Source organism: Kogia breviceps, chromosome 9 (genome assembly GCF_026419965.1).
Source record: "Kogia breviceps isolate mKogBre1 chromosome 9, mKogBre1 haplotype 1, whole genome shotgun sequence".
Classification (NCBI taxonomy): Eukaryota; Metazoa; Chordata; class Mammalia; order Artiodactyla; family Physeteridae; genus Kogia; species Kogia breviceps.
The window spans coordinates 44,664,659-44,691,792 of NC_081318.1; the positions used below are offsets into that span (position 1 = coordinate 44,664,659).

Consider the following 27,134-nt stretch of genomic DNA (forward strand, 5'->3'; position numbering starts at 1 on the left):
CACGGCTTGATTGCTCATTTCTTTTTAGCACTGAATAATACTCCATTGTCTGATGTATCAGTTTATTTATCAGAGTGATCTTTCAAAAACACAAATCTGATTGCAGTTCTCTCTACTTAAAATCCTTTAATAGCTTCCCTGTGGATAAAAAATAAACTCATTTGCATGTGTTCCAGAGTCTTCACAAAAATAGCCTTGCATTCTATCCATTACCTTCCCCATGGTAGTCAGTTCTCCATCCTTAATGAACTCCTTTCTGTTCCTCAAAGTGACATATTCTCACTTACCCCAGGGCCTTTGCACATGCTGTTCCCCCTTGCTTCACATCCTCCCCCTACTCTAGCTCTTTGTTCTCCTCCTATCTTGTCATTCTTCATGGTGACTTTAGCATCAATGTAGGTGGTCCATTCAATATTCTGGACTCTCAGTTCCTTGACCTCCGGCTCCAAAGACCTTTCATTTGACCTGATTAAGCCGCCTATTCGCAAAGTCATGGACAATAACTACCCCACCTCTTAAATCTGGATTTCTGGCATCCTGCTCTCTGATCCTTCCCTCCTATGTCTCCAGCTCACTTGTTTAAACAGGACTCCCACCCAGGCAAGTCCCAGACCACAGTGAAGCCTCTACTTCTATACCCATCCCCCTCCTCATACCCTCACTTCCCTCTCTGTGCAGCGTAGATTCTATGGCCTGGCATTTAAGCCTTCCCTTGCAAAGTCTTATAAAACTCTTGCCTCTCTCTCTCCTCTATTGTCCTTGCCTGTAAAAAACCACAACCTGGTTAAAGCCACTAACTCTGCCCCTGCCCCTGCGCAGCTGTGCTCTGCTGGAGAAGAGGCCATAACTACTTGTTTCAATACGTAAGACCAGAGAACCCAAACGGTGGCACCACAGTTCCCCATGAACAGCCTTTAATCTTGCTCATCTTCACCCTGCCAGCCTTGACCCCGCCTCCTCCTCCAACTATGGCCACATCTCTGTGCTTCTGTTCAAAGCTAAGAAGTTTGAGAAGTCATGTGTCCTCACTTGCTTGATTTCCTCACCTCCTGGTCTCTTTCCTCCCTACGTTTCCATAAGGCTCCATAACTCACTGTACTGAACGGGCTTTATCAAAGCCTCCAACGCCATATCTTGCCACCGACAGTTCTGTCCTCGTCTTGTTCAACCTGTTAGTAAAATGGACTACTTATTCATTTTTTTTATCCTTCAAAAAAATTAAAATTGTGGTAAAATACATGTGATACACAATTTACCATATTAACCATGTTTAAGTGCACAGTTCAGCAGTGTTAGGCACATTCACGTTGTTGGGCAGCCAGTCTCCAGCAGTCTTTTCTCTGCACCCATTAAACAACAACTCCGCATTCCTCTCTCCCTGCAGCCCTGGCAACCAGCATTCTACTTTCTGTCCCTGTGATTTTGACTACTTTAAGTACTGCATATAAGTGGAATCATAGAGTATTTGTCCTTTCATGACTGACTTATTTCACTTAACGTAATGTCCTCAAGGTTCATGCATGTGGTAGCATGTGGCAGGATTTCCTTCTTTTTTAAGGCTGTAAAATAGTCCATTGTATGTATATAGCATATTTTCCTTATCTGTCCACCCGTTGATGGACATGTAGATTTGCCTCCACCCTTTGGCTGTTGTCAATAAAGCTGCTATGAACATGGGTGTACAAATATCTGTTCAAGTCCCTGCTTTCAGTTCTTTGGAGTATGTACCCAGAGGTGGAATTGCTGGATCATATGGTAATTCTATATGTAATTTTTTTATGAACCTCCAAAACTCTTTTCCTTAGTGGCTGCATCATTTTACATCCCATCCAGCAGTGTACAAGAGTTCCAATTTCTCCACATCCTTGTCAGCACTTGTTATGTTCTGGTGTTTTTGATTGTAGCTGTCCTAATGAGTGTGAGGTGGTATCTCACTGTGGTTTTGATATTAATTTTTCTAACAATTAGTGATGTTAAGTATCTTTTCATGTGCTTGTTGGCCATTTCCATATCTTCCTTGGAGAAATGTCTATTCAAGTCCTTCATCCATTTTTAGATTGGATTGTTGGATTTGTTGTTGTTGTTGAGTTGAATGAGAGTTCTTTATATATCCTAGGTATTAACTCCTTATCAGATATATGATTTGCAAATATTTTCTCCCATTCTTTAGGTTGTCTCCTCATTCTACTGATTGTGTCCTTTGACACACAGAAGTTTTAAATTTTGATATAGTCCAATTTATCTATGTTTTCTTTTGCTGCCTGTGTTTTTGGTGTCATATCCAAGAAATCATTGCCAATTCTATGTCATGAACCTTTCCCCCTATGTTTTCTTCTGAGAGCTTTATAGTTTTAGGCCTTATGTCTACATTTTTATCCATTTTGAGTTAATTTTGATATGTAGCATAAGGATCCAAATTCTTTTTTTTTTTTTTTTTTTTGCATGTGGATATTTCATTTTCCCAGCGCCATTTGTTGAAAAGGCTCCACTTCACTTCTGAGACACTTGCTTTTCTAGTGCTCTGTGACTCTGCATGTTCCTGCCTTGACTCTTACCTCAATGACTGTTCCTTCTCCATCTATTATGCTGGTTCTTCTTCTTTCTGACCTCCAAATACTGGATCTCTATAAGCTCAGTACCTGTCTCTTTCTCCTCCCTTCCCTCCCTTCTCTAGGTGATCTCATTCAATTCCATATCTTTAAATCATGACAACCCCCAATTCTCTATCTCCATCCCAGATCCTGTATTCCGGGCTCACACATCCACTTACCTTTTTGATATCTTCATTCAGATGTCTAAGAAACATCTTAACCTCACCGTATTGATTACCCCATCAAAGTCTGCTCCTTCCTTGTTTTCACCATCTCCCACTTTGCTGATCTTCCCCAAAAAAGAATAATCATTTTTTAACAGCAACTTTTTTTTTTCATTTTACTGCACTGGTTTGGGTCTCCCAGTTACCTGCTCTCATAGCATGTGTTCTTACCTACCAAAGCACTCATGACTCTAGTTTATCGTAATTATTTGTTTCTAGCAATTGGCTGTCTCCTATACTAGACTATCACCTCCAGGGGTGTGCCTGCTTTGTTCAAGATAGAATCCCCAGCCCTCAGCATATTGTCTGGGACATAGTAGGGGCTCAATAAATACCTGTTGATTGAATGAATGAATGATCTGGCAGTGGAGTATGAGAGGTTTAGAGGTGAGGAGACTGGAGTTAGGGAACCCATTTAGGAATCTCTCTAAGTAAGAGGTGATAAATATCTGAGCTAGGAAAGTTGGGGTGGAAAGGAAGAGATATAGTTAAGAATCATGAAAGCTGATTCCATGGAATATGAATGTCTGGGGATGAGAAGGGAGGGGTGACTCAGAACTTGTGCAGAAAGTATGCTTCAGTGATGTGGCTTGGTACTTGATAAATCATGCTCACCAGAGTTGTTTAATATAATTTACTGAAACACTGTTAGCAAAGAACTATATTAGGTAGTTTCCTACTTTCCTGTAGAGAATTCTCTTCTTCTGTGTAGACAATTTTCTTTGCTATGGAAAGTTCTTTTCTATAGGCAGTTCCTGAAAAACTGTACAAATGTTAAATGTATGAAGGCTGTATAAGGTATTTGGATGCTACAAGGGAAACTCCATTCTCCAAGAGCTAAGACACACTTCCCAAGTTACATCTTGTGTTCTAGGTGCAATCTTGGATCATCTGGTTTTAGAAACTAATCTGTGTCCTTTAGCTTTTTTTCTTTTTCTGTCACAGATATACACACATCAGCTTAAGTTCAGTGAACTCCCAGTTGAGAGAGTCCCTGATTCAAGCTCAAATGACAATTCCCATTTTTGTGTCAACTGTAGTAAGGTTATGAGACTTAATGTGTCTAATCACTATAGTTACAGTCTGTCATTTTCCCATTGTCTACACCTTTATTTGACATAATAAGGGCAAAATGCAGTAAAATATTCAAATAAGTGTGTAAATAATCTCTAATGGGTAGAAGTGGGGTGCTGCTAAAATTGAACTATGAGCTGTTGGCTGGCACGACAGTTTGAACGGTTTGCTTGTTGGGTAATATACAAAAGATACCCCATGCTAAGGGCACCTTTGTTAAGAAGTGCCCTGCTGTTGGGCTTCCCTGGTGGTGCAGTGGTTGAGAGTCCGCTTGCCGATGCAGGGAACACAGGTTTGTGCCCCGGTCCGGGAGGATCCCACATGCTGCGGAGCGGCTGGGCCCGTGAGCCATGGCCGCTGAGCCTGCGCGTCCGGAGCCTGCGCTCCGCAACGGGAGAGGCCACAACAGTGAGAGGCACACGTACCGCAAAAAAAACCAAAACAAAACAGTGGAACTCTACTTATATTTCAGGAAATTTGCAGGTAGTTCTGTATAATACCTTTAATTGGACTCTCCTGCTTCTATCAGAACTAGTCTTTCTACTCACTATGTTCGTTTCTTTGACAGGAACCTGTTATGGGCTGAATTGTGCTCCACTCCCTCCCCCCAGCTGAATTCAGATGTTGAAATCCTAGCCCCTAGTACCTTAGAATGTGACTGTATTTGGAGATAAAGCATTTAAAGAAGTAATTAAGGTAAAAGGAGGTTATATGGATGGGCCCCAATCCAATATGACTTTTAAGAAGAGGAGATTAGGACATACACACACAGAGGGAAGACCATGTGAAGACCCAGGGAGGAGATGGCCATCTGCAAGCCAAAGAGAGAGAGACCTCAGAAGAAACCAATTCTGCCAACATCTTGATCTAGGACTTCTAGCCTGCCAAACTGTTTGAACATTAATTTGTGTTGTTTAAGCCTCCCAGTTTGTGGTACTTGGTTATGGCTGCCCCAGCACACTAATACAGAACTCCTTGACCAAACGCCACCAGCCTTGCTGAGACCCTTTGGACACCCTCTCAGCCTTGCAGGGGCCTCTTAGAGGTGGAGAAGCATTCCCTTAGGGCCCAAGCAAGGAACAGAAGTTATGGGTGGTAGGACGACTTGTCCAGAGGCACACGCCCAGGAGGAGGCCAGATTGTAGACTTGAGTTTACTGTTCACCACATAGCCCCCTTAAGAGATTTGGACCTGTCAGTTTTTTAGTCTATTTGATAAAATGCTGGTTAAGGCATACCATTTTGAATACGTCCATGTAATCACTTGCAAACAGATGCTGTCCTTCTTTAGATTTCATGATAATGTTCTTAAATGTTTCACACGAATGGCCAAAATGAAAGAAGTTGCAAGGGAGAGAGCAATGATGGGGGAGGGGAGATATTACAAACCTACACTTAGATCTTTGCCAAGATGTAAAAAACACCATAAAAGTAAAAATCAATTACAGGTCATTTTTAAAAAGAAGAATATTTTCTTAGGTTATTTTAAAAGTAATAAATATTTATGGTGTAACATTTGCAAAAGGCAAAAGTTTAAAGAAAGAAACATGTATCCCCCACAATCTGACCATTCAAAGATAACTCTTAGGAACAATTAAATAGCCATCTTTCTAAAATTTTATTCTATGCCTATGCAAACATACGTATGTATCACAAAAATGAAATTACAGTGTACACGTACAATTTTATAGCATTTATTTTATCCATTTGGAAATATATATATATATATATATATATATATATAATTTTATTTATTTATTTATTTTTGGCTGTGTTGGGTCTTCATTGCTGCATGCGGGCTTTCTCCAGTTGCTGCGAGCTGGGGTTACTCTTCGTGGTGGCGTGCAGTCTTCTCTTTGTGGTGGCTTCTCTTATTGCGGAGTACAGGCTCTAGGTGCATGGGCTTCAGTAGTTGTGGCACACAGGCTCAGTAGTTGTGGCTCGTGGGCTCTAGAGCGCAGGCTCAGTAGTGGTGCACGGGCTTAGTTGCTCCGTGGCATGTGGGATCTTCCCGGACCAGGGTTCGAACCCGTGTCCCCTGCATTGGCAGGCAGATTCTTAACCACTGCGCCACCAGGGAGGTCCCCATTTGGAAATATTTTATGGATATTCTCCCAAATCATCAAATAGTCTTTGAAAATGCAACTCTTATGGTTACACTTTTAATGTCCATTATACAAATATGCCACACTTTATTTAATTAATTTCCTAGTATTCAGGTAAAGTAAGTTCATTTTCTTCTTTTTTACCATTTTATTTATTTATTTATTTTTGAAGCATAAAATACATTTATTGGAAGAGTATTAGGTAGCTGACAGATTCAAAGGTGACCCTGTTGAATGAGGCTTGTTGAGGAACCAAAACTGGCAATGCTTGGGCAAAATTCTGCCACTGAAATAGTCATCTTGGAACAATGCAGCTGGCTCTTCAGCCCCAGGAACTTTCCACTGACAAGGCTTGGCTAGTATGTGGCCACTGGAAACTCACTGTGGCTCCCTTCTCCTCTTCACTAAGTTCATTTTCTAATCACAGATGTGGTCAAAATGTTAGTGGAATTATGCTGAAAAAATATAGGTCAGGAAAAAATTTTTAAAGGACATATTATATATTTAGTTACCCCCAAATTAAGGACTTTTATTTAGACAATTGCAATTGAAGTTATTCTTTCTCAGTAAGTATGTATTGTCACTGTAGGTAGTTTAGTTTTACTGAAAGAAATTTGATTAAATTATGAAATTAGAGTAAATTTACTTTTATGAATTTTATTTTGAACCTTCTTTTCATTGAATCATTAATTGGTGGTTCATTTTATTTTCAGTGTAAGTGTGTGTACCTGAAATGGTGTCTGTTCCATGAATTCCAATTTAAGGTTCCAATGCTTTTCCTCTTTGTATTTGTCTGCTTTTCTTTCTGAAATGACAGAGCCTGGCACGTTTTTAAACATTTTCTGAAAATGTTTATGAAGCAAGTTTAAAAGACCTGAACTTTTGTCCTCATTAAGTTGTGGAGAAAACAGAGAATGTTAATGTGTTTACTTTAAAACGAGTAGAATTGCAAGATCAACTATCTGCTATGTTACTGCAACTCTCTAGCATTTGTCAAGGGCTTAATACACGGCAGGCACTTTCCTGTAAATTATTTCATTTAATTCTCACTCCAGTCTCACAATTTATGTAGAATTTCATATGAGCAGAAACTGAGTCAAAGAGGTTGAATCACTTGTCCAGAGGCACAGAGATAAGTGGTGGACTCCAAAGCATGTGTTCTTTTTCATTACACAGCACAGTTTTATGATGACCAGGACAGCACCTCAGATCGTTTTTGGACTTCTTTAATGGGCATCCAGTGGCAAGGAGCATGCACACATAGACCAGGTGTGATGATTAAATAATCAGACTCATTTTGTGGGTGGTTATGGGAATCATTCTCATTGTTTTATAGTCACAAACTTACATTATGTACAGTATATATCCTTGTGGGTAGTGGGTGTGTACATATATATACAGGTACAAAAGCCTACCTTGAAAAGGATAGAATGATGTCTTTGTAGACCTCCAAAACCCAGCCAAGTCCTATAGTCCGAACACAGGTTGGCAGCCAAATGCTGTAATAACAGTACATCAAGGCTCAGAAAATTAATATTTGAAAATAAAGAGGTTTTACTATTTATTATTATTTTTTCATCCTCATTCTTTTAACTTGGTGCTTGGCACTGATTGGCTATGACCTTGGTTTACCTTGACTATGCTTTTGGTTATTTATTGCAGCTGTATTGCCTCAGGTTGCCATAGGCAAACACTCTTCCGAGAAGTTTTTAGAGTACATTTTTTTTTTTTATGTATAACATAAATATGTTTCAGTGTAGACAGATCACAAGGTACAGGTTGATGGATTTTCATGAAATGGACTCACCCATGTAGCTGACGCCCAGATTAAGAAAAAGAACATTACCAGCATCAGAGAAACCCCCTCATACCCAGTCTTAATCACCATCACCCCCTCCCCAAAAGCTTCCACTCTCCTGACTTTTATCACCAGTTTTGCCTGTTTTCAAACTTCATGTAAGTTGAATCATAGAAAATTTTGCATTTGGTTTCATTTTTCTTTTTCTTTTTTTTTTTTTGGCTGTATGTGGGCCTCTCACTGTTGTGGCCTCTCCCGTTGCGGAGCACAGGCTCCGGACGCGCAGGCTCAGCGGCCATGGCTCACGGGCCCAGCCGCTCCGCGGCACGTGGGATCTTCCCAGACCGGGGCACGAACCCGCATCCCCTGCATCGGCAGGCGGACTCTCAACCACTGCGCCACCAGGGAAGCCCTGGTTTCATTTTTCAATGTTATTTTGTGAGATTCATCCATGCTCTTACATGCAGTATTTGTTTATCCACTTTCATTTCTACACAGCATTACTTTGTCTGAATAAGTCACAATTTATTTTATCCATTCTCTTATGGATGGCCACTTGAGTTTTCCCCAGTTTTTTGCTATTATGAATAGTGCCCCTAAAAACGTTCTCATACATATCTTCTGATACAAATACATGTATATTTCATTGGGTAAATGCCTAGGAGTGGATTGCTGGGTTGTGGGCTATATACATATTCAGCTTTAGTAGATGCTGCCAAACACTTTTTTCCAAAGTAGTTGTACCAATTTAAAATCCCATTCATAATATATAAGAGATTTTGCTGCTCTGGATCTTTGCCAAAAATCGATACTCTTAGTGTTTTCCATCTTAGCCATTTAGTGGGTAGGCTCATTATGGTTTTAGTCTGTGTTTCTCTAATAACTAATGAAGTCGAGCACCTTTTCATATGTTTATTGGCAACTTGGATATCCTTTTTTTGTGAAATGCCTGTTCAGATCTCTTGCCCATTTTCTGTTGGGTTGTTTATGTTTTTTTTTTATTGATTGCAGGAATTCTTTGTGTATATATATATATATATCTCCCAGATAATGTAGCAGCTAGAGGCAGCATGAAAGTCCTGGGATCCTGGAAGGTGTGATATCGAGGGAAGAAGAACAGAAAGGAGGTTGGGGCACCTGGGTAAAACCCCATTTGCGTCTCCTTTCAGCCCTGACATGGGAAAGGTATTTTAGGCGGTCACGCCTTTAGTCCCTGGTGGCTCTGTGCTTCACCAAGGGGTAGGCTGGCCCCACCTCTTGCCTATTGATCTGGATTTTGAAGCCCCATCATCCGGGAATCTATACATTATTCCAAACTCACAATTTCAGATGCTCTTGTCTGGTTCCAAATGTGGGCGTTGTCTCTGTTTCCTCACCTCTCCTCCAAGCCCTCACCTCTCCAGTCCCACCAAGTCCTGGTGATTCTATGTCCAATATATGCATCCAGTTGGATCACTGTGCCCCGCTTCTACCACCAGCACTTGGTTCAAGGCACATTGCTCTTCCCCGAGGCCAATGAGATGGCTTCCAAATGGGCCTCCAACTGCCGCAGTGCACTGTTTTAAAACACAAAGTGAACCTTTCTTGAAGTTCTTTATTCTCCCTGTTATTTTCCCTCATAGCCCCTCTTCTATCCCTCATAGTTCTGTCACAGTTGTTAATTACTGTTTCTTTCTGCCTTTGTTTTCATGTCTGTCTTCTCCACTGACCTGTCAATTCCATGCAGGGATCAGACCTACTTTGTATACCAGTGCAGCTCCATAGTTGTTGCATTTGAACACGAGAGATTGAATGAACACCTCATGTCAAATCTGAATCAAGTCCCCAGCGCCCCTTTCAGGTGATTATCCAGCCTCTTCTGGATACTTCAAGGGATGGAGTTCTCACTACCCCTGAGGCCACCTGTCCTGTATTTGAAAGAAAAGCAACATACCTAACCTCAATGTTCAAAGAGGAGGCAAACTGTGCAAGCTGAAGGAATGCTGAGGTCCCAGTAAGACCGGAAATAGGAAAATCTTCCCAAGGCACCAATGTCCTTGCTTAATTGTTGTAGCTGGAAAACTCCCCTTAGTCATCAGATGCAGTTCCTGGCTCTTTGGCCCTAACTTCCCTCCCACCCACAGTGTTTCTAGGGAACACAGTGCACTTCTGTTTTGGGGGCAAAACAAGCTTAGGGGGGGCGGTGTCGATCTTGTTCCCATGCCATGCCTCTGACCTCTCCCTCTGGAACTGATGTCCAGAGAGGAACGCATCATGACCTGTGGCTCCAAAATGGGCCTCAGCCATCTCTCAATGGCTCAGCTCCTTACCCGAATGTGGATTACTGAACTCACTTTCATCAAAGGTGGTGGCAGGGAGCTAGATATCCAAATGCATCCCCTGAAAGAGACAAGGCTGCAGTTTGAAATTCTGGCTGTATTGAGGCCGTGTCCCCAGTGCTTAGTTGGTCTATTAAGTAGGAATCTCACCCTGTGATGATCTCAATTAATTTGACGTTTTCCCCAGTTCCCTTTAGATCGTCTGTACTCAGCACTGTGGGTTCATGAGCAATTTTAAATCCAACACAGGAAAGGTCCTCCTTGTATCCCCACAGTTCACAGCCAAGGCTAAGTCTATCAGGGTAGCTCAACAAGGCCTTGGAGCCAGAGAGAGCTGTGTTCTATGTGTTCTAGCTTGATCAAGCCACTTGTCAAGTGGGACCCCAGACATTCACTTACCTTGCTGAGTCTCAATGTCCTCATCTGCAAAGTGGAGCTAATTCTTACCTCCAGGGCCATTGTGAAGATTAAGTAAGTTATGGAAGGTGTCCAGCACTGTAGCTAGTATGACTAGATGTCCTGTATGAGATGATTCTTTTTCCAAACAGAGTCTCCCATCTTCTGGGAAAGATGGTCTAATATGGCTTACTGAATCTATTTGGTTGTTCTGGGAGATAACTACCTTTACTCCTGATTCTAGGACAGTATTTGCCGAATTGCTGTACTGCAAGGTACTGCCAGCCTCCTTGGCATCCTTGATGGGGAGACAAAGGCAAGGTGTAGAAGCTGATTTGAGCAAATGAGCTGGAAACAGGCCCAAACGCTGAAGCTTTTAATAATCTATCTTCAGTTCATTCCCAGTTAATTCCCACCAGTTACGGGCGTCGAGGACTTTAATTCCCTCCACTCCTAGCACAGGCCTGAATAATTAGAATCCCCCCAAAGCCCTACTTTGTTCAGCAGTTCCAGGCATGTGCTCTTGTGAGCCTTCTGAGCAACACTGACAGTAAAGGGAAAAAGAAAAAGCAAAGACTTGGAAGAGATCTGCTGATTTTTCCTGGGCGGTAGAAGTATGGATGGTTATTATTTTGCTCATCTGTGTCCCGCATTTTGTAAGTGATAATTTATTAGCATTATTATCAGAATCCCCTTCCCCCCAAACTTTCTGAATTAAAACACCGGGCAAGTTAATTTAAATGCTGCTGCACTTCTGAAGTAAGGGTGAACCTATGTAAAGTGGTCAAAGCAGGGAGCAGGAGGCCCAGGGAACCTCAAGTTCATGCATACTGGATTAAAAGCTCATCAGCATTAAGAGGGAACATGAATGTGGTTTCTGTTGCACAGTACAAGAGGCTTATTCCATTCATAGTAGGTGCTCAGTAAACAGTGGCTAAGGTGATGAATGAATGATGCTTCTCTGCCGATGATCTCAGAACATTTTGCTCTCTCTATTTTCCTCAGTGAGAAATGCCTGCTTAGCTTAGATTCCCCCCAGATAGGGATACTATTTTTAAACCAACCAGCCGATAAAAATTTATTGAGTTCTTATTATGTGCCAGGTACTGGGTATGCAGTAGTGAACAAGAGAGTCATGTCCTTGCTGCCTTGGACCTCATAAGCTGGTGGAGAAGACAGAATGTGGTCAAATAAATAAAGAAATAAGATGTGGAGATGTGTAAGTGCTGCAGAGGAAATAAACTCTTGATAGGGAAGTCAGGTAAGAGTTCCCATCTAAGGAGGCGACTTGTAAGTTGAGACCTGAAGGATTAAGGCAAGAAGGTGGGGTGGGGGATGGAGAGTGGGGCTGTGTTCCAGGCAGAGAGGACAACGTATGCAGAGCCCCTCAACTGGGACAGATCTTCGCTTGTTCCAGGCAGCGAAGGAGACGGGTGTGCCTGGAGCGCAGCGAAAGATGGGGAGTGTGGTTGGCGTGAGATGAAGTGGACAGGTGGGTAGAAGGCAGATCATGCAGGCACTTGGAGGCTGTGGTTATGTGCTTGGGTTTATTCTGAATTCAGTGGGAGCCTGCACTTCTTCCCCCAAACCTACTTCACCAGCAGTTTTTCCATTTCAGTTTTTGGCAATTCCATCTTTCCAGTTGCTCAGGTCAGAAAGTTTGGCATCATCCTTGACTCCTTTTTTCCCCTCTCAGACCACACCTGCCCTGCCAGCAAATCCAGCTGCCTCCTCCTTTAAGTTATAATAGAATCTCACCACTGCTCCCCACCTCCACTCCGCCACCCTGATCCAAGCCACCATCTCTCTAGTCTGAATTATTGCAATCACTTCCCAGCAGCTTGGCTAAGAATGCTGTCACATTATGTCCCTCTTGTGGTCAAAACCTTCCAATGTTTCCCCATCTCAGAGTGAAAGCAAACTTTCTTACCATTGTACAATCTGTCCTTTCCCTTTACCTCTTAGATCCTGGGTACAAAGCCAGTGGGTACACACTGTTCAGAATGGCCATCATCAAAAAAATCTACAAACAATACATGCTGGAGAGGGTGTGGAGAAAGGGAACCCTCCTACACTGTTGGTGGGAATGTAAATTGGTACAGCCACTATGGAGAACAGTATGGAGGTTCCTTAAAAAAACTAAAAATAGAGCTACAATATGATCCAGCAATCCCACTCCTGGGCATATATCTGGAGAAAACTCTCATTCGAAAAGATACATGCACCCCTATGTTCATTGCGGCACTGTTTACAATAGCCAGGACATGGAAGAAACCTAAATGTCCATCAACAGAGGAATGGATAAAGAAGATGTGGTACATATATACAATGGAATATTACTCAACCATAAAAAAGAACTAAATAATGCCATTTGCAGCAACATGGATGGACCTAGAGATTGTCATACTGAGTGAAGTGAGTCGGACAGAGAAAGACAAATATCATGATATAGCTTATATGTGGAATCTAAAAAAATGGTACAAATAGACTTATTTACAAAACAGAAATAGAGGCACAGGTGTAGAAAACAAACTTATGGTTACCAGGGGAAAGTGGGGTGGAGAGGGATAAATTGGGAGATTGGGATTGACATATACACATTACTATATATAAAATAGATAAGTAATAAGGACCTACTGTATATCACAGGGAACTCTACTCAATACTCTGTCATGGCCTATATGGAAAAAGAATCTAAAAAAGTGGATATATGTATATGTATAACAGATTCACTTTGCTGTATACCTGAAACTAACACAACATTGTAAATCAACTATACTCCAATGAAAATTAAAGAAAATATTAGATATGTGGACACCTCAAAAAAAAAAAGCCAGTGGGTAAAACATTGGAGGGGGAAGTCAGTGGCTGTAACCATTTATTCATTCAGTCATTCCTTTAACAATTAGTTATTGAGAGCCTGCCACGTGCCAGGCACTCCTCTAGGTGTTTGGGACATGCTGGTGACAAATCAGATAAGAAGTATCTGCCTCATGGAACTTACATAGTAAATAACTAAATTACATAATTTGTTAGAAGAAAATAAGTGTTGGGGGAAAAAGTAAGGGTAAGGAAAAATCCAGAGTCTTGGGTTGCGGTGAGAGTGTGGTCTTTCGTTTTTTAAAAAATTTAATTAATTAATTAATTATTTTTTGGCTGCGTTGGGTCTTCCTTGTACACAGGCTTTCTCTAGTTGCAGTGAGTGGGGGCCACTCTTTGTTGTGTTGTGTTGTGGTGTGTGGGCTTCTCATTGCGGTGGCTTCTCTTGTTGTGGAGCACGGGGTCTAGGCGCACAGGCTCAGTAGTTGTGGTTCGCGGGCTTAGTTGCTTCACGGCATGTGGGATCTTCCCGGACCAGGGCTGAAACCTGTGTCCCCTGCATCGACAGGCGGACTCTCCACCACTGCGCCACCAGGGAAGTCTGAGAGTGTGGTTTTCAATAAGGTGGCCTTGCTGAGAAGGTGATATCTCAGCAAAGCCTTGTAGGAGTGGGGGGAGTTAGCACTGCAAGTGACAGTGGTGATGAGGTCTTCAGGCAGTGGCCATGCTGGGAGTGGAGCAATGGCTGCTCCCTCCAGCGTGATGCAGGCTGAAGCTGCCATGGAGATTACGCTACCCACAGCCAAGGAGTGGGAGTGGTGGTCATGGTTAAGCCAAATAAGTTAGGTCAGAACAATGAGCTCTCCATGTAGCCTTGATGGCAATATATTTGTCAGATCCCTACTTCCTTTATTTTATTTTATTTTATTTTTTTTCGTGTAGCACTTGATTTTAGAGGGACAGGAGCTGAGGAATGGGCGGGAGGCCTGGGAAGGCGACTGTCATCTAGTCACTGGTTGTCAGAACTGGGATTTTTTTTTTTTTTTTTTTGGTGGTACGCGGGCCTCTCACTGCTGCGGCCTCTCCCATTGCCCAGCACAGGCTCCGGACGCGCAGGCTCAGCGGCCATGGCTCACGGGCCCAGCCGCTCCACGGCATGTGGGATCTTCCCAGACCGGGGCATGAACCCATGTCCCCTGCATCGGCAGGCGGACTCCCAACCACTGCGCCACCAGGGAAGCCCAGAACTGGGATTTTTATTAAATTGGAAACTCTATCCTATTAAGTCAGATGGGGTCGTCAGGGAGCGGTTTCGAGGCTGGGGTGGGAGGTAGCTGGTTTGGGCTCCGGCCACTGTGGACCACGATGTCATCATATTCATCCTGGGGGCAGAGAGGGCCAGGCAGAGGGGCTCAGGCGGCTGCCACCTTGCTCGCTGCCCGAGTTCTCCCACCCACCCTGAGAACCGGGTGCTGCCTTGAAGCCCAAGTTCCCCGCTCCCAGTTCAACTTCCCTGCTCCTAGTTCTCTAAGCACCACTTTGCAGGTCACCTGTGTTCTCCCAGCGCTACTGCGTGGGCTCCAGCCCTGCTGCCTCTCCAGCCCTTCAGCCGCCGCAGCCTGAGGTCTCCCCCTCTGCCCCTTCCGTCTGCCTCTACCCAAATTCCTCGACCCGAACCGTTCAACGACAACCCCTGCCCCCAGCAGTGTCTCTGCTGCCTGGGTTCTCCAGTGAAGCCTCCTCACCGCTGGCTTAGGTCTTTCCCCACCGCTGCCAGTATTTGAATCACTGCTGCCCCAGGTCATCTTTCCACAGCCTACATTCTCCAGCTCTTGCTCCCACAAAACAACTCCCCACGCTGCCACCCTCTGCTGCCGATGTTTACCACCCACTAGGACCAAGGTCTTTTCTCTCCCTCTGCCTGACTTCTCCCCGCCACCCCTATCCAGGTCTCGCCTGATCGCTGTCTGATATCCCTTTCACTGCTGCCTGAGTTCTCTAATCACAGCAGCCCAACGTCAGTCTCAACGTGCTGCCTAATTTCTCTCTCCCCCTTCCACCTGCCCGTTTACCCTGACCCCCAAGCTGGGCCGCCCAGTCTTTCCTGACTCACGCCCTCGTCCCCGCTGTCGCTGTCGCTACTGCTGCTGCAGGGGCCGGGCTTGTCCTCGTCCTCGGGCTCAGGGGCTCCGTGTGCACGGAGGAGGCGGGCGAGGATGGGGTTGGGCCGGAGCGCGGCACTGCCGAGTGGGGTGCGGCCACCATACATGCGGGTGGCGGGGTTGGCACCGGCCTTCAGGAGAAGCTCCAGCACATCGGCTGCCTGAGCCTCCACTGCCAAGTGCAAGGGGCTCCGGCCACACGTGGGCTCCGGTTTGTTGAGGTCAGCTCCGGCCTCCCAGAGCAGTCGGACCATCTCGGCGTCTTTGTGGATGACAGCCACATGGAGTGGGGTGTGGCCCTCATAGTTTTCAGCCTCCAACTGCAGCTTCCAGTCCTCTTCACTCTCATCCCCTTCCTTCTCCAGGTCAGGTTCAGGGTACAAGGCAACAGAGGTGTGGTCGGTGTCAGGGGTGTGGTCAGAGCCCTGAGCGAGGTAGGTGTTGGGGACTCCCCTGGGGCACTGGGGGCGGGGCTGGAGCAGCACACGAGCGCAGGCGTGTGCCCCGACACGGCAGGCCAGGTGCAGCGCCGTGTGGCCCCCACGCTCCGCCACCAGCAAGCTGGCACCCGCCGCATACAGCTTCTCCACCGTGGATGCCTCTTCCAGGATGGCTGCCAGATGTAGGGCTGTCTGGCCCAGGTCATTCTGCAGGTACAGGTACTCAGTACCAGCCGCGAAGCCTAGGAGGAAATCCAGGAAGGGCTCGTGCTGATGAATCACGGCCAAGTGCAGTGCCGCGTCGCCATCCTCAGTGACGTAGCCAAAGATGAGGGGCGCCCACGACAGCCCCGGGCCCAGCTCCACGCCTAGCCCCGGTCCTCCGGGGGCCGCCGCGTCCGGACCCAGAGAGCCCAGGCCGCTGTCGCGCCATTCGTCGGCATCCGCAGTGTTCCCCAAGCACGCGACCCCGGCCATGGCCCCCAAAGCCTCAGGGGACCCCAGCAGCCGCCTGCCAGTCGCTGGGCTCTGCCTGGAATTCTAGCGCTTCCGCCCTGGGGGGGAATTCCCCAACCCCTACTTCCTTTAGAATCAGATTCCCAAAGTGGATTCTGAGCAACAGTTCTCAGCAAAATGATTTCATGGGCAAAGAGTTTGGTAAATGTCCTTGGAGTTTCACAGGGACCGTCAGCATCTTAAAGGCTTTGTGGGATTCTGCGCTAAAGAAGCATGTTTGGCTCAACATTTATTAAGCTTATTTAGTTGTGGAATCCTTTTTTTTTTTTTTTTAAATGGAACTTCTAGTTAAATTCCATAGAACTACAAACTTGGAAATACTTACATAGACAGATTGGAAGCAACCAATCTGGGAAGATTTGACTGGGTTCTCACTAGGAGCAAAGTGCTTGTAGGAGCTGGAAAACAAAGCTAGTTGCTAGGGTGAGTGGGGTCCTCCAACCAGGAAAGTCTAGATAGTTATGAGATTAAGAATGGCTGGGAATGCATCTAGGGTCAAATAATTAGTAATCAAACATTTGTTCAATGTTTCCTTTCTTGTGGCGTCTACGTGCTGAGAGTTGGCAAACTTTTTCTGTAAAGGACCAGAGAGTAAGCATTTTAGGTTTTGTGGGCCATGTGGTAGTATGAAAGCAGCTATAGATAATACATTAATGAAGGAGCATGGCTGTGTTTCAATAAAACTTTGTTTATGGATACTGAAATTTGAATTTAACATAATTTACATGTATCATAAAATATTATTTTTCTTTTTTTTCTTTTCCCCACCATTTAAAGTTGTAAAAACCATTCTTGGCTTGCATACCCTTTATTTATTTATTTACTTTAAAAATTTATTTATTTATTTATTTTTGGCTGTGTTGGGTCTTCATTGTTGTGCATGGGCTTTCTCTAGTTGTGGCGAGCGGGGGCTACTCTTCATTGTGGTGCACGGCCTTCTCATTGCGGTGGCTTCTCTTGTCATGGAGCACGGGCTCTAGGTGTGTGAGCTTCATTAGTTGTGGCACGCAGACTCAGTAGTTGTGGCTCACGGGCTCTAGAGCACAGGCTCAGTAGTTGTGGCGCCCAAGCTTAGTTGCTCCATGGCATGTGGGATCTTCCCGGACCAGGGCTCAAACCCGTGTCCCCTGCATTTACAGGTGGATTCTTAACCACTGTGCCACCAGGGAAGTCCCTGCATACCCTTTAAGAGCAAGTGGTGGGCCACATTTGGCACACTGGTTTGCCAACATCATGTGCTATATGCCTTAAGGAGCTCCCAGCCTAGTGGGAGACATTTACATGGGTAATTACATTTTGTGGAATGTGATTACAAACAAACATTTGTTTGTGGAAAAGGTTGTAGTGGAGGTCAGCACAGGATGCTCTGAGAGACCAGAGGAGGCACTGGGAGGGAGTTGGATGGGTTAGGAGGGGAGCTAACAGCGAAGGCACTCTGGATTCTCTGCTTTGTCTTCAAGACCTGGTTGGATGTTGCCTGAAGGGTATGCCTGCCTGAATTCAGTGTTTCCTCTTCTGACTGGGCATTAGTGTTCACCTAGAGTCTCTTTTCTGGTGCTACTATTTTCCTTTTGCCTCCTTGACTTGTTTCTGTGGTTTCATATCCTCATTTGCCCCCAGTTTACTTTGGGGGCTTTAACTTTTGAGTACCCTCTTGGCTGCTGCAGCCTTCTGGAGATTGAGCACGTGTTCCCTCCCTCCTGAGTGCCCTGGGCCTGTCTCCCTTGGGGGGTGGTATTTCCCCACCCACCTAGCTCTCTGCTCCCTCAGTTTCTGACACTTAACTACAGGAACTTCACACAGAGGTGCCGGCGCAGATCGGCTCACGAGACCCAAATGTACACATCTCATCCCAAATGAGTTCAGTGATGTTTGGTTGGTAGCCTGAAATCTGCTGTGGTGGAAGTATTTACCCCATAGTAATTGGCAAAGAAAACCTGCAAATACAAATCAGCACTATCCCCTGCCCCTTCCCCTCGGCTGTGGCCATTTCTGCCCAGGAGAACTGTTTTACCGGCACAGCACTCCTTATAAGCCCAGGCAAGATTATTTTTTAGGATATTATACAACCCTACTCAGCCTGGGAGAAATCTGGATCTAGGTGTAGTGTCAATTACTAAACTGTTAAAAATGCCTGGAAGGTACCGCCCTCCTGTACCTTCCTGACACATTCCTACTAGACTCTCCCAGTTTGTGTTGGTCTCTCTTCCTTGGTGTGTTCAATCATATCACACTTTTGTGTCATCTTCTGATTCTATGTGTGTCTTTCATTCAACTGTGATCTCCTGGAGAGGCAGCCGTAGAGTAGGGATTAATTGCCAGGACTATAGAGCCAGGCTGTCTGGGTCCAAATTCTGGTTCTATCACTTATGATCCGAGTAACCCTGAGCAAGTTATTAAGTAACTCAGTTTACTTCATCTGTATAATTGGTCAGATTTGCAAGGGCTAAATAATTTCATGTACACAAAAGCACCTAGAACAATATCTGCCCTTAGTAAGCATTCAGTGAATTCAGCTATCATTAGTAATCATTCTGTTTTCAATTCCCATCTGTTGTCTGGCACATGTTGTGTGGTACACACTTAACACATTTAATATGTATATTAAATACTAATTGTATGAGCAGAAGTACAAATAGAGGTAGAGAAGGGAGTGATCCTTGAACAGCTGATGGGGTTTGAAATAGGGCTTGAAGGGTTGGTTGAGTGTGGATAGCTGGGGAAAGTTAATGGTTAATTCAGTTGGCAGTCCAAAAGTTAGGTCATTTGGTAAATATAGAAACTGAATGTGAAAAATAATTAGCATTAAGCTGATTTCATCTCAAGTTAGTAGCAGACCTGCTATCAAAATTTCATTTCTCTCCTCCCCAGTGTCTGCTGAGGTGTTACCAAGTGTTTTGCTTTAGGAATATAATAGATTTAAATTATTGAACGATGCACTTGAAGGGAAAGCAGGAAGTCAGGAATGTTCTGTAACTCTGGAGCATCAATCTTATGCATTCTGGAGAAATTAACATAAGATGGTGACATTTCCACAGCATCCAAAAGTAATTTTACAATGACTGAGAGATTGTGACCCCTTGACCCTTTCCATTCTCACATGCGTTGTCACTTTGCCTTTTGTGCATTATTTTTCCTTTCAGAACTCACCTGTGCTGTCTTTTGGCAAATCAAAGCCAAGCTAACTAATAATGCATGGCTCTGCCCCGTGATGGTGTTAAAAGAAAGACTGCTTCCCCACAGAAGGGAGGGGTATTAATTTGCCTTTTTTAGGACCTGCACAGTGATTGAGGTTGACATAATTCTCTTTGAGGTTTTTATTCCTTTGTCATTGAGTAATTGTTCTTCAGCTGCTAGGAGTAGATCAGAGCAAAGGGATGAGGACTGCTGTAGACGAAGAATCAAGACTGTTGTGAAATTTATCCTTCGTCTTCCCCCCACTCCAAAATTCATAGCCTCTGGGGCAAGACAGATCTGGTTTGAATGAGGACTCTGTCACTTTGCAGTGAGTGATCTAGGACCTGTGATGCACCTTTTATTTTGAGCTTCACTTTTGTCTTCTGTAAACAGGGATTATGACACCTACCTGGCTGGAGGCATGGATTTCAGTGAGATGGAGCTCTGCGGTGACAGTATGAGGCAGAGCCCCAGTGGCTTAGTAGGTGCTCAAGAAATGCTTCTTTCCTCACGTTTCAAAGTTTTTTTTCTCCCTGAAAGTGTCCTATGAATGGTAGGATTTTCCTTAAACATATTTAAATTGACAAAGATGTGAAAATTAACATCCAGATGAAACATCTGTTGTGTGAATGTGTACAGGACTATGGGTGTACATGTTTGTGTGTGTTTGCTCTTGGAGGGCAGGCACGTACAAGAGTGACAATATTTCTAGAACAATTACTTGCATACTACCTTCAACTCCAACTTTTTCTTCTTTTCCATCAAGAAAGCAAATCCATTAACAAAGAGGAACAGAAAAAAGTAGCAGACAGGTCTGAAAAGGCATTGGACAAGAAAACCCCATTCCATTCTTATAAAATCTTTGCTATTTGTGACAAGCATGATACTTGAAATTCACAACACACAAGCAATTGTCATTCTCAAAATATACTATACATTGTGTAGTCTCAGTGACACCCCAAATTTGTGAATTTTACAGCATGTCACTACAGACAGGAGTCTGTCAGTAATCTGCCAATTAGCAGGTTGAAGATTAACTGTTTAGGAAATTATCATTTTAAAAATGATAAAATTATTAAAGTGATAAAATTATTATAGAATTGACATAAAATCACAAGTTGGCTGGGTTGTGGGCAGGGAAGCTTTGCTCTGTGTCCAAGGCCATGGCATTCTGGATGGTCTTTTACCCACCCTGTTCATTAGGATTTGGGGATAGTAAAATGTATAATTATGTTTTATTTATCAATGCTCAGGAGGCATAAAACTATAGAAAACAGAGAATATGCTTTGTCATCGTAAAATACATGCAATTAAACACCATCTTAAGAAAAATTTCTGTAGGAGTATTTTCACTTTAGAATGGACTTAACTTTCCAGCCTTCGTATTCAGAGGGGTGGCTGCGGGGAAGAAGTAAGTGCGCTAGACCTGTTGAAGACCCATGTTCAAACCCTGACTTACCTCTTATGAGCTCCGTGACCTTGAGCATATTACTCAACCTCTCTGAGTTTATTTTCCCACTTGCAAAATGGGAGTCGTTATAACTACTCACAGAGTTGCAGCAAGTGATATTCTATGCTGCAGTTTGTCCTGTGTTTCTATTCCCGTCTCCTCTGGTCCAGTGCTCTCAAGATGCAGGAATATTTGCCTCCTCCAAAATGATTTGTGGGGATCGTCCCAAGTGTCTGGAGGAAGCTCCTCTCACTTTTCCAGCTGTTCCCTTTCCAGGGTTGGTTTGCCCATTGCCCAGATGGCTCAGTTGCTTCCTGTGCTGGCTGAAGAGATTAAGAGTCAATAGCACCCGAGGGGGTGGATGCCATCGCTTGGAGAGTGAGAAGAGAAAAAGGGTCTGGAACAGAACACCAGCGTTTAGGGTGCAGAGGAGGGTCAAAGGCCAGCCAGGAGGGAGCTGGGCATGGGAGTGCAGGAAGACCCAAAGTCAAAAGTGAAGGCAGAAGAACTAGTCAACTGCAGCACACACCCCAGAGAGGTCAGCGAGGATGGGCTCCTCTGGTTATCTTCAGGTGGCTGACGGCATGTTTCTTTTCTTTGCGGATAGAGGCAGGAGCCAGGAGGACAACCGTGGAAGAAGAGTGGAACAGCCCAGGGGAAACCAAGGAGAAACTCGAAGATGCAGGAGAGCAAGGTCAGCCCCCCTGTGCGCAACTGACTTGGTTCAGAATCCTCCAAACACTCTTCTTTCCTCAGCTCTTGCAACAGCTTAAGGGAACACAGAAGTGACCAGTACTATCAGTTTCAATGAAATGATGGAAAAATCAGGACTCAGAGTGCTAATGCTTTTTTTCAGCCATGGAGGAGCTAGGTTTGAATCCACCTCTTCTGAACCCTAGTCCTGAGCCCTTCTCACTGAACCGGCCGCGTCTTTCGGGAGTTTCCTAAGCGTTTACCAAAGCAGCAATGCAGCGCTTCCTGCAGGTCTCTTGGCCACGCAAAAGGCCACCATGCAGGACTCCACGCTGTCTCTCCCCATGGAAAAATATCCAAGCAAATGTGGTCCATCTTAACATCCTCATGGCTAATCACTTCATGATTTCTCGCCTTTACTCCTGCTCCTATGCTCATTGCCCTTCGCCCTGATCACTTCTGCCAGTTAAGTCGGGGGTGGGGGGAGGGGGGTCCTTTCGTTCCGGTGAGAAGAGACCAGGGGCAGCCCGAAATTGTGCTAGGAGTCCTGCCAGCACACGGGCGCCCTCCAGCGGTACTGGCGGTAAGCGCAGCTGTGTGGACGGCGCCCTAAGGACCTGGGCAGGGGAGGGAGAGCCTGTGTTTTCCAAAGTGAGGTTCCTGGTGCTGTGGGCTGTGGCAGTTTGGGGGATGTTGGACAGAGGAACCCTGTGAGACTTTGCAGGGATTTTTATCACACTCAGAAGGACGTTTGGTTTGGATTCTAAGTATTCCCAAATTAACCCTAGGTGTGGGGTTCTCCAATCTGTTGAATGTTGACAGTCACATTGTCTCCTAGTGCCATTTCCCTCCTTGTTTATGTGAAAATTAAGGCTTTTAAAGGAATTTTCATCTAAGAGCTAAGGGTTTAAAAAAAATTATTTTTGAAGTATAGTTGACTTACAATGTTGTGTTAAGAATTCAGGGTTTTAAAACAATTTTATAAAGTGTTGTGAAGCATTAGAAATAACATGGGCTGTCAGAAGTTCTGGTTCCGGAACTGCGCTAACGAGCTGTTAGGACAACCTGTTTCCCTCTCTGACCCTGTCACTTTACCTATGACTTCCTACCCTTCACAGGTTACTACTGTGCAAAAGTGCACCGAGATGCATAAGGTGTGAAAACAAAGTAACAATGACATGATAGCAGCAGCAGCTGATGTTTGTTGAGTGGTTACCTTGTGCTAGATACCTCTCTAAGCACCTTTCATGTGTTAAATCATTTAGTCCTGACAGCAGTCAAATAAGGAAACTGAGGCAAAGCCCAGGGCATACAGCCAGTAAGAGCGGTACCAGGATCTGACCTTGGCAGCTCAGCTTCAGAACTTGCACTGTTCATCGGTGATGTGTTACTGCGTTAACATGAGTGAGGGAGGATGAAAATGAGTATGGTTAGGGTGAAAATGACACCAATATTGTTATAAAAACAAACAAAAGACAAACCGAAACCTTATCATTTTTGCTCACTTTTTTTTTTTTTTTTGCGGTACGCGGACCTCTCACTGTTGTGGCCTCTCCCATTGAGGAGCACAGGCTCCGGACGTGCGGGCTCAGCAGCCATGGCTCACGGGCCCAGCTGCTCCGCGGCTTGTGGGATCTTCCCAGACCGGGCACGAACCTGTGTCCCCTGCATCGGCAGGCGGACTCTCAACCACTGCGCCACCAGGGAAGCCCGCTCACGTCTTTTTATCACTCTTATCTCAAAAAAAAAAGAGACTAGTGTGGATGTTATCTCCTCCAGGAAATTGTGGGCTGGACTAACGGCCCTATGCTGGGCTCCCACCACCACCTCCTGGACATCCCTCTGTCTATGCATCATGTTCAGTTATCATTTGTTCACTTGTGGGTCAGTACACCTAGACAGTGAGCTGCCTGAAGGCAGGGACAGTGAGCCTGGCAGGTAGATTGTGGAGCTTGGACATGGGCCTCTGGGTACTGTTGGCATTTTCTCCCCTTCCTCTCTCCTTGGCACTCCTTTGAGGCAGCTAGAGCTCCCTCCCATCTTCCCAGGGGAGTCCCTGTTAAGTGGTTTCCAGGTCCATCTGGGTATCAATCAGGGAGGCAGGTCTGCAATCCTCTAAGGGGCTGCTGACTTTACATGAGTATCATCATGACGCTTGGGTTTTCTCACTTCCCCTTGTGTAGCAGGAAGCTGAAGGTGGTCAGTGTGGCTGGGGCCTGGCCAGTATTGTGGATGGAAACCGGGACCACATAAGGTACTTGGAGGATGGGCTGGGGGAGAGGCTTGGGGTGGCTCAGGGCTCCTCTCCCAGGGACAGAAACCTCAAGGACAGCTCAAGGGCACAGTTCTGTATTCCAGGTGGGAGATGGAAAAGGAACAGGGCCTACTCTGTGGGCTCTAACTAGTACCTGTCTCCTCTCTGCTTATGTATTTCTTTGGACTTGATTAAACAAGGGAGAGGTTGAAAAAGTAAGAATGGGTGGAAGGGCCAACAGATGGGAGTGTCTGGAACTTTGCACCCTCTGAGAAGATGAAGACAGGCAGCCTAGCATGGTGGATGGAGGTCTGGGGAGAAGAAGTCAGATTGGTCCCCATTTAGATGTCACATCCACCTTGCTGCACCTGGCCTCAGTTTCTTAATGTGCAACATGGGAATTGTTGTGAGGGCTAAGATTCTTTCTGGAGATGAAAGGGTCTGTCTCAGTGGTTGGACCACAGTGAGGACCTCGACAAACAGGAGTTGAAACTGAGGACCCAGTGACTCTTCTTTCAATTTAATCACTGAGTTAACACCTCATTTTTACCCTTCTTCACTTCTTATTTCCAACAAGAGGTCTTGATTTCCAGCATACTTCAACAATTCAATTTTCTTGTGATTTGCTTCAGTTGTCACACATTTTGAGTCAATCCCGTAACGATTCGCTGAATGCAGGCCGCGTGTCAGTGACAGTGCTTTGTGGTTTGGAGGATATCTTCAAAATCACAGGGAGATTAATTAAGCCAAGAGGCAACTCATGTGAAAAGAGGAAACCAAATTGCTTCCATTCTCTCAAATGCCCTTTGTTGGCCTGAGAGGCATTTTGTTAAAAATTCAGTTGCCAGATGTATGTGTAAGAATTTATCACAATTAAAAAAATGCCTTTGGTAACTTAAATACCTGACAAAAGCATCTCAGCATTAAATCGTTAATACTCCCACCTGCTGCCAACATAACTGCTTTCTTTTGTCATGATAATACAGACTGTCTGATTCTCTGGTAGAGTTTTTGGGCGGCAGCATAATCAACATCTGGAAAAATGTCCTTGTGATTCTGAGATTTCAGTCATCTTGTCAATGTAGAGACTTTGTGCTTTCCCCACCCATGAAGGTTTTTATAATTTAAGATTGTAATTTAGAATTTCCACTACACAAGACTACAATCTCTTTCTTTTTGTACCAGCTTGCCTTGTATGGTGAACATGCCTAATTTTTTTTTTTTTTTTTTTCTTTTGCGGTACTCAGGCCTCTCACTGTTGTGGCCTCTCCCATTGCGGAGCACAGGCTCCGGACCCACAGGCTCAGTGGCCATGGCTCACGGGTCCAGCCGCTCCGCGGCATGTGGGATCCTCCCAGACTGGGACACGAACCCGTGTCCCCTGCATCGGCAGGCGGACTCTCAACCACTGCGCCACCAGGGAAGCCCATGCCTAATATTTTTTAAAGTACCAGTAAATAAGGTGTCACTGATAATGTGGTAGCAGGACTTTTCCATTAAGTCCTGGTATGATGGAAGAATGAAATCTCTTCTGAGAAGAGGAGCCCAAGAGTTTTTAGACAATGAATATGAATTCTCCTTTACACAATTGGTGGTAAAGTTGGACCATTTATCCTGATTCATGGAGGCTGGTTAGAGCACATCCTTGACTGAGAAGGCTGACATGTTAATTTCTTAACATATTTCTTCTTAAAGCTACTGTCAGAACCAGAATATTCATTCAACAAGTATTTATTAACTGCCTACTCAGTGCCAAGATTGTTCTAGGTATTTGGAATACATCAGTGAACAAAACAGACATAGCCCTCATGAAGCTTACAGTCTAGGCACGGGTCACTGATCTGGCTCAGGATAATTTACTTTAATATATTTTTTCAATCATAAAATTTTTTAAATAGGACAAATACAGGAAATAACTTAGAGACCCATGTTTGCATTGACAGCTGACTTTTTATTTATTTTATTATTATGTTATTTTTTTGACTGCTCCTTGAGGCTTGCGAGATCTTAGTTCCCCGACCAGGGATTGAACCCCGGGCCAATGCAGTGAAAATGCCGAGTCCTAACCACTGGACCTCCAGGGAATTCCCGACAACTGACTTTTTTTTCTTTTTTTCTAATAATGGGCAGAGTAAAAAAATTTGGAGGACACATAAAAGAAGAAACTAAATTCTACCAAGGTTTCTGGGTGGGAGGATAAGCCTGAACTTGTTGCCTCTGGGTAACCAGGTTACCTGTAACTCCAGCACTAGACTGTAATCACTATCACCATTTTGGTGTGTTTTCTCCCTGTCTTTCTGAAGTGCATTTTTTACATAGTTGTGACCATATTGTATCCTACTTTGCTCTTTTTCTTAAATATAGTTTTTTTACTCTCACCAACTATGTTTTTCTGTGACATTTTCTCCAAAACCCCAGCATGCTTATCATTATCATCAGCAGCAGAGACCGCATCCAGGACACAAACTGTGGGTGGTGTGTGTGTGTGTGTGTGTGTGTGTAGCTAGCTGTGTATATCTGTGTGGGTGTGTGTTTGCTGGTGATAAGGTACATGTTTGTTAATTCTGTTTGAAGTGAATCACTAAGCTGGAACAAAGTCCTGGATGAATTTAGCTGCTAGTGAACAACAGATGGGGGGAAAACTCTCTATTACAAGTCATTGGGATCCACTCTGGTGTCAGAAATCCCCTTCTGAGCTGCCTGTCTGTCCTCTTTGGTTCAGTGTTCTTGGTGCTCTTGATGATTACGTTGCAAGGTTGCCACCGAAAGGAGTTACCTTCTCCAGGGATTTCAGAACCACAGTAAGAAAGATTTCGAACTAAATCTAGCACCATAATTCCACCCTTTGTTATTGGAGGGCTTGAAATGAGACGCATGCATAAAATACTTAGCACAGAGCCTGGCACATGGTGGCTGTTAGATCCCTAAGGCCACTATGTTAGACCCCTAAGAAACCATGCTCCCTTCCCCACGTTCAAGTGCAGGTGCGTGCTGACTCTGCCTTTAACAGTTATCCATCAGGGACCCGTTGCTGTGCAAGTTGTAACCCTGGCTGCTCTGTATTTATTCTAATCTCTATTCCCCAGAGCCTCGTCAGATATCTTGGATGTGGCAGAT

At 44.6% G+C, this 27,134-nt stretch overlaps 2 protein-coding genes across 14 annotated transcripts in view; one reads left to right on the forward strand and one right to left on the reverse strand.

Moving 5' to 3' along the window:
• Nucleotides 1-27,134, forward strand: part of PDE1C (phosphodiesterase 1C) — a 701,054-nt gene that overhangs the window by 55,946 nt on the left and 617,974 nt on the right. For 9 of the 13 annotated variants that reach the window (XR_010842164.1, XR_010842165.1, XM_067042382.1 and 6 more), the window contains exon 2: nucleotides 21,678-21,764. The exons of 3 other annotated variants lie outside the window; for them this stretch is intronic. Coding sequence is in view for 8 of the 10 variants with exons in the window: in XM_067042382.1 (XP_066898483.1) it covers nucleotides 21,678-21,764 (87 nt within the window). In the remaining 2 variants the exon portion in view is untranslated. Of the gene's footprint in view, nucleotides 1-11,619; nucleotides 11,767-21,677; nucleotides 21,765-27,134 lie in introns of those variants that run through there. One more of the 13 variants, XM_067042383.1, reaches the window with a different exon arrangement.
• On the reverse strand, nucleotides 14,574-16,404 carry LOC131762831 (NF-kappa-B inhibitor beta-like). Its single transcript, XM_059074649.2, has 2 exons — nucleotides 15,439-16,404; nucleotides 14,574-14,707 (listed from the first exon to the last, which is right to left on the reverse strand). Exons 1-2 carry the CDS (start codon nucleotides 16,402-16,404, stop codon nucleotides 14,612-14,614), a joined length of 1,062 nt encoding a protein of 353 aa, XP_058930632.1. The 3' UTR covers nucleotides 14,574-14,611.

Bases quoted from the DNA above. Each gene is read 5' to 3' on its own strand.
- LOC131762831 (XM_059074649.2), bottom strand. From the start codon at position 16,404: ATGGCCGGGGTCGCGTGCTTGGGGAACACTGCGGATGCCGACGAATGG. The intron at 14,708-15,438 runs GTGAGTCAGGAA...CTCTGCCCCCAG, and splicing joins GCGACAGCGGGGACGAGGGC to GATGAATATGATGACATCGT.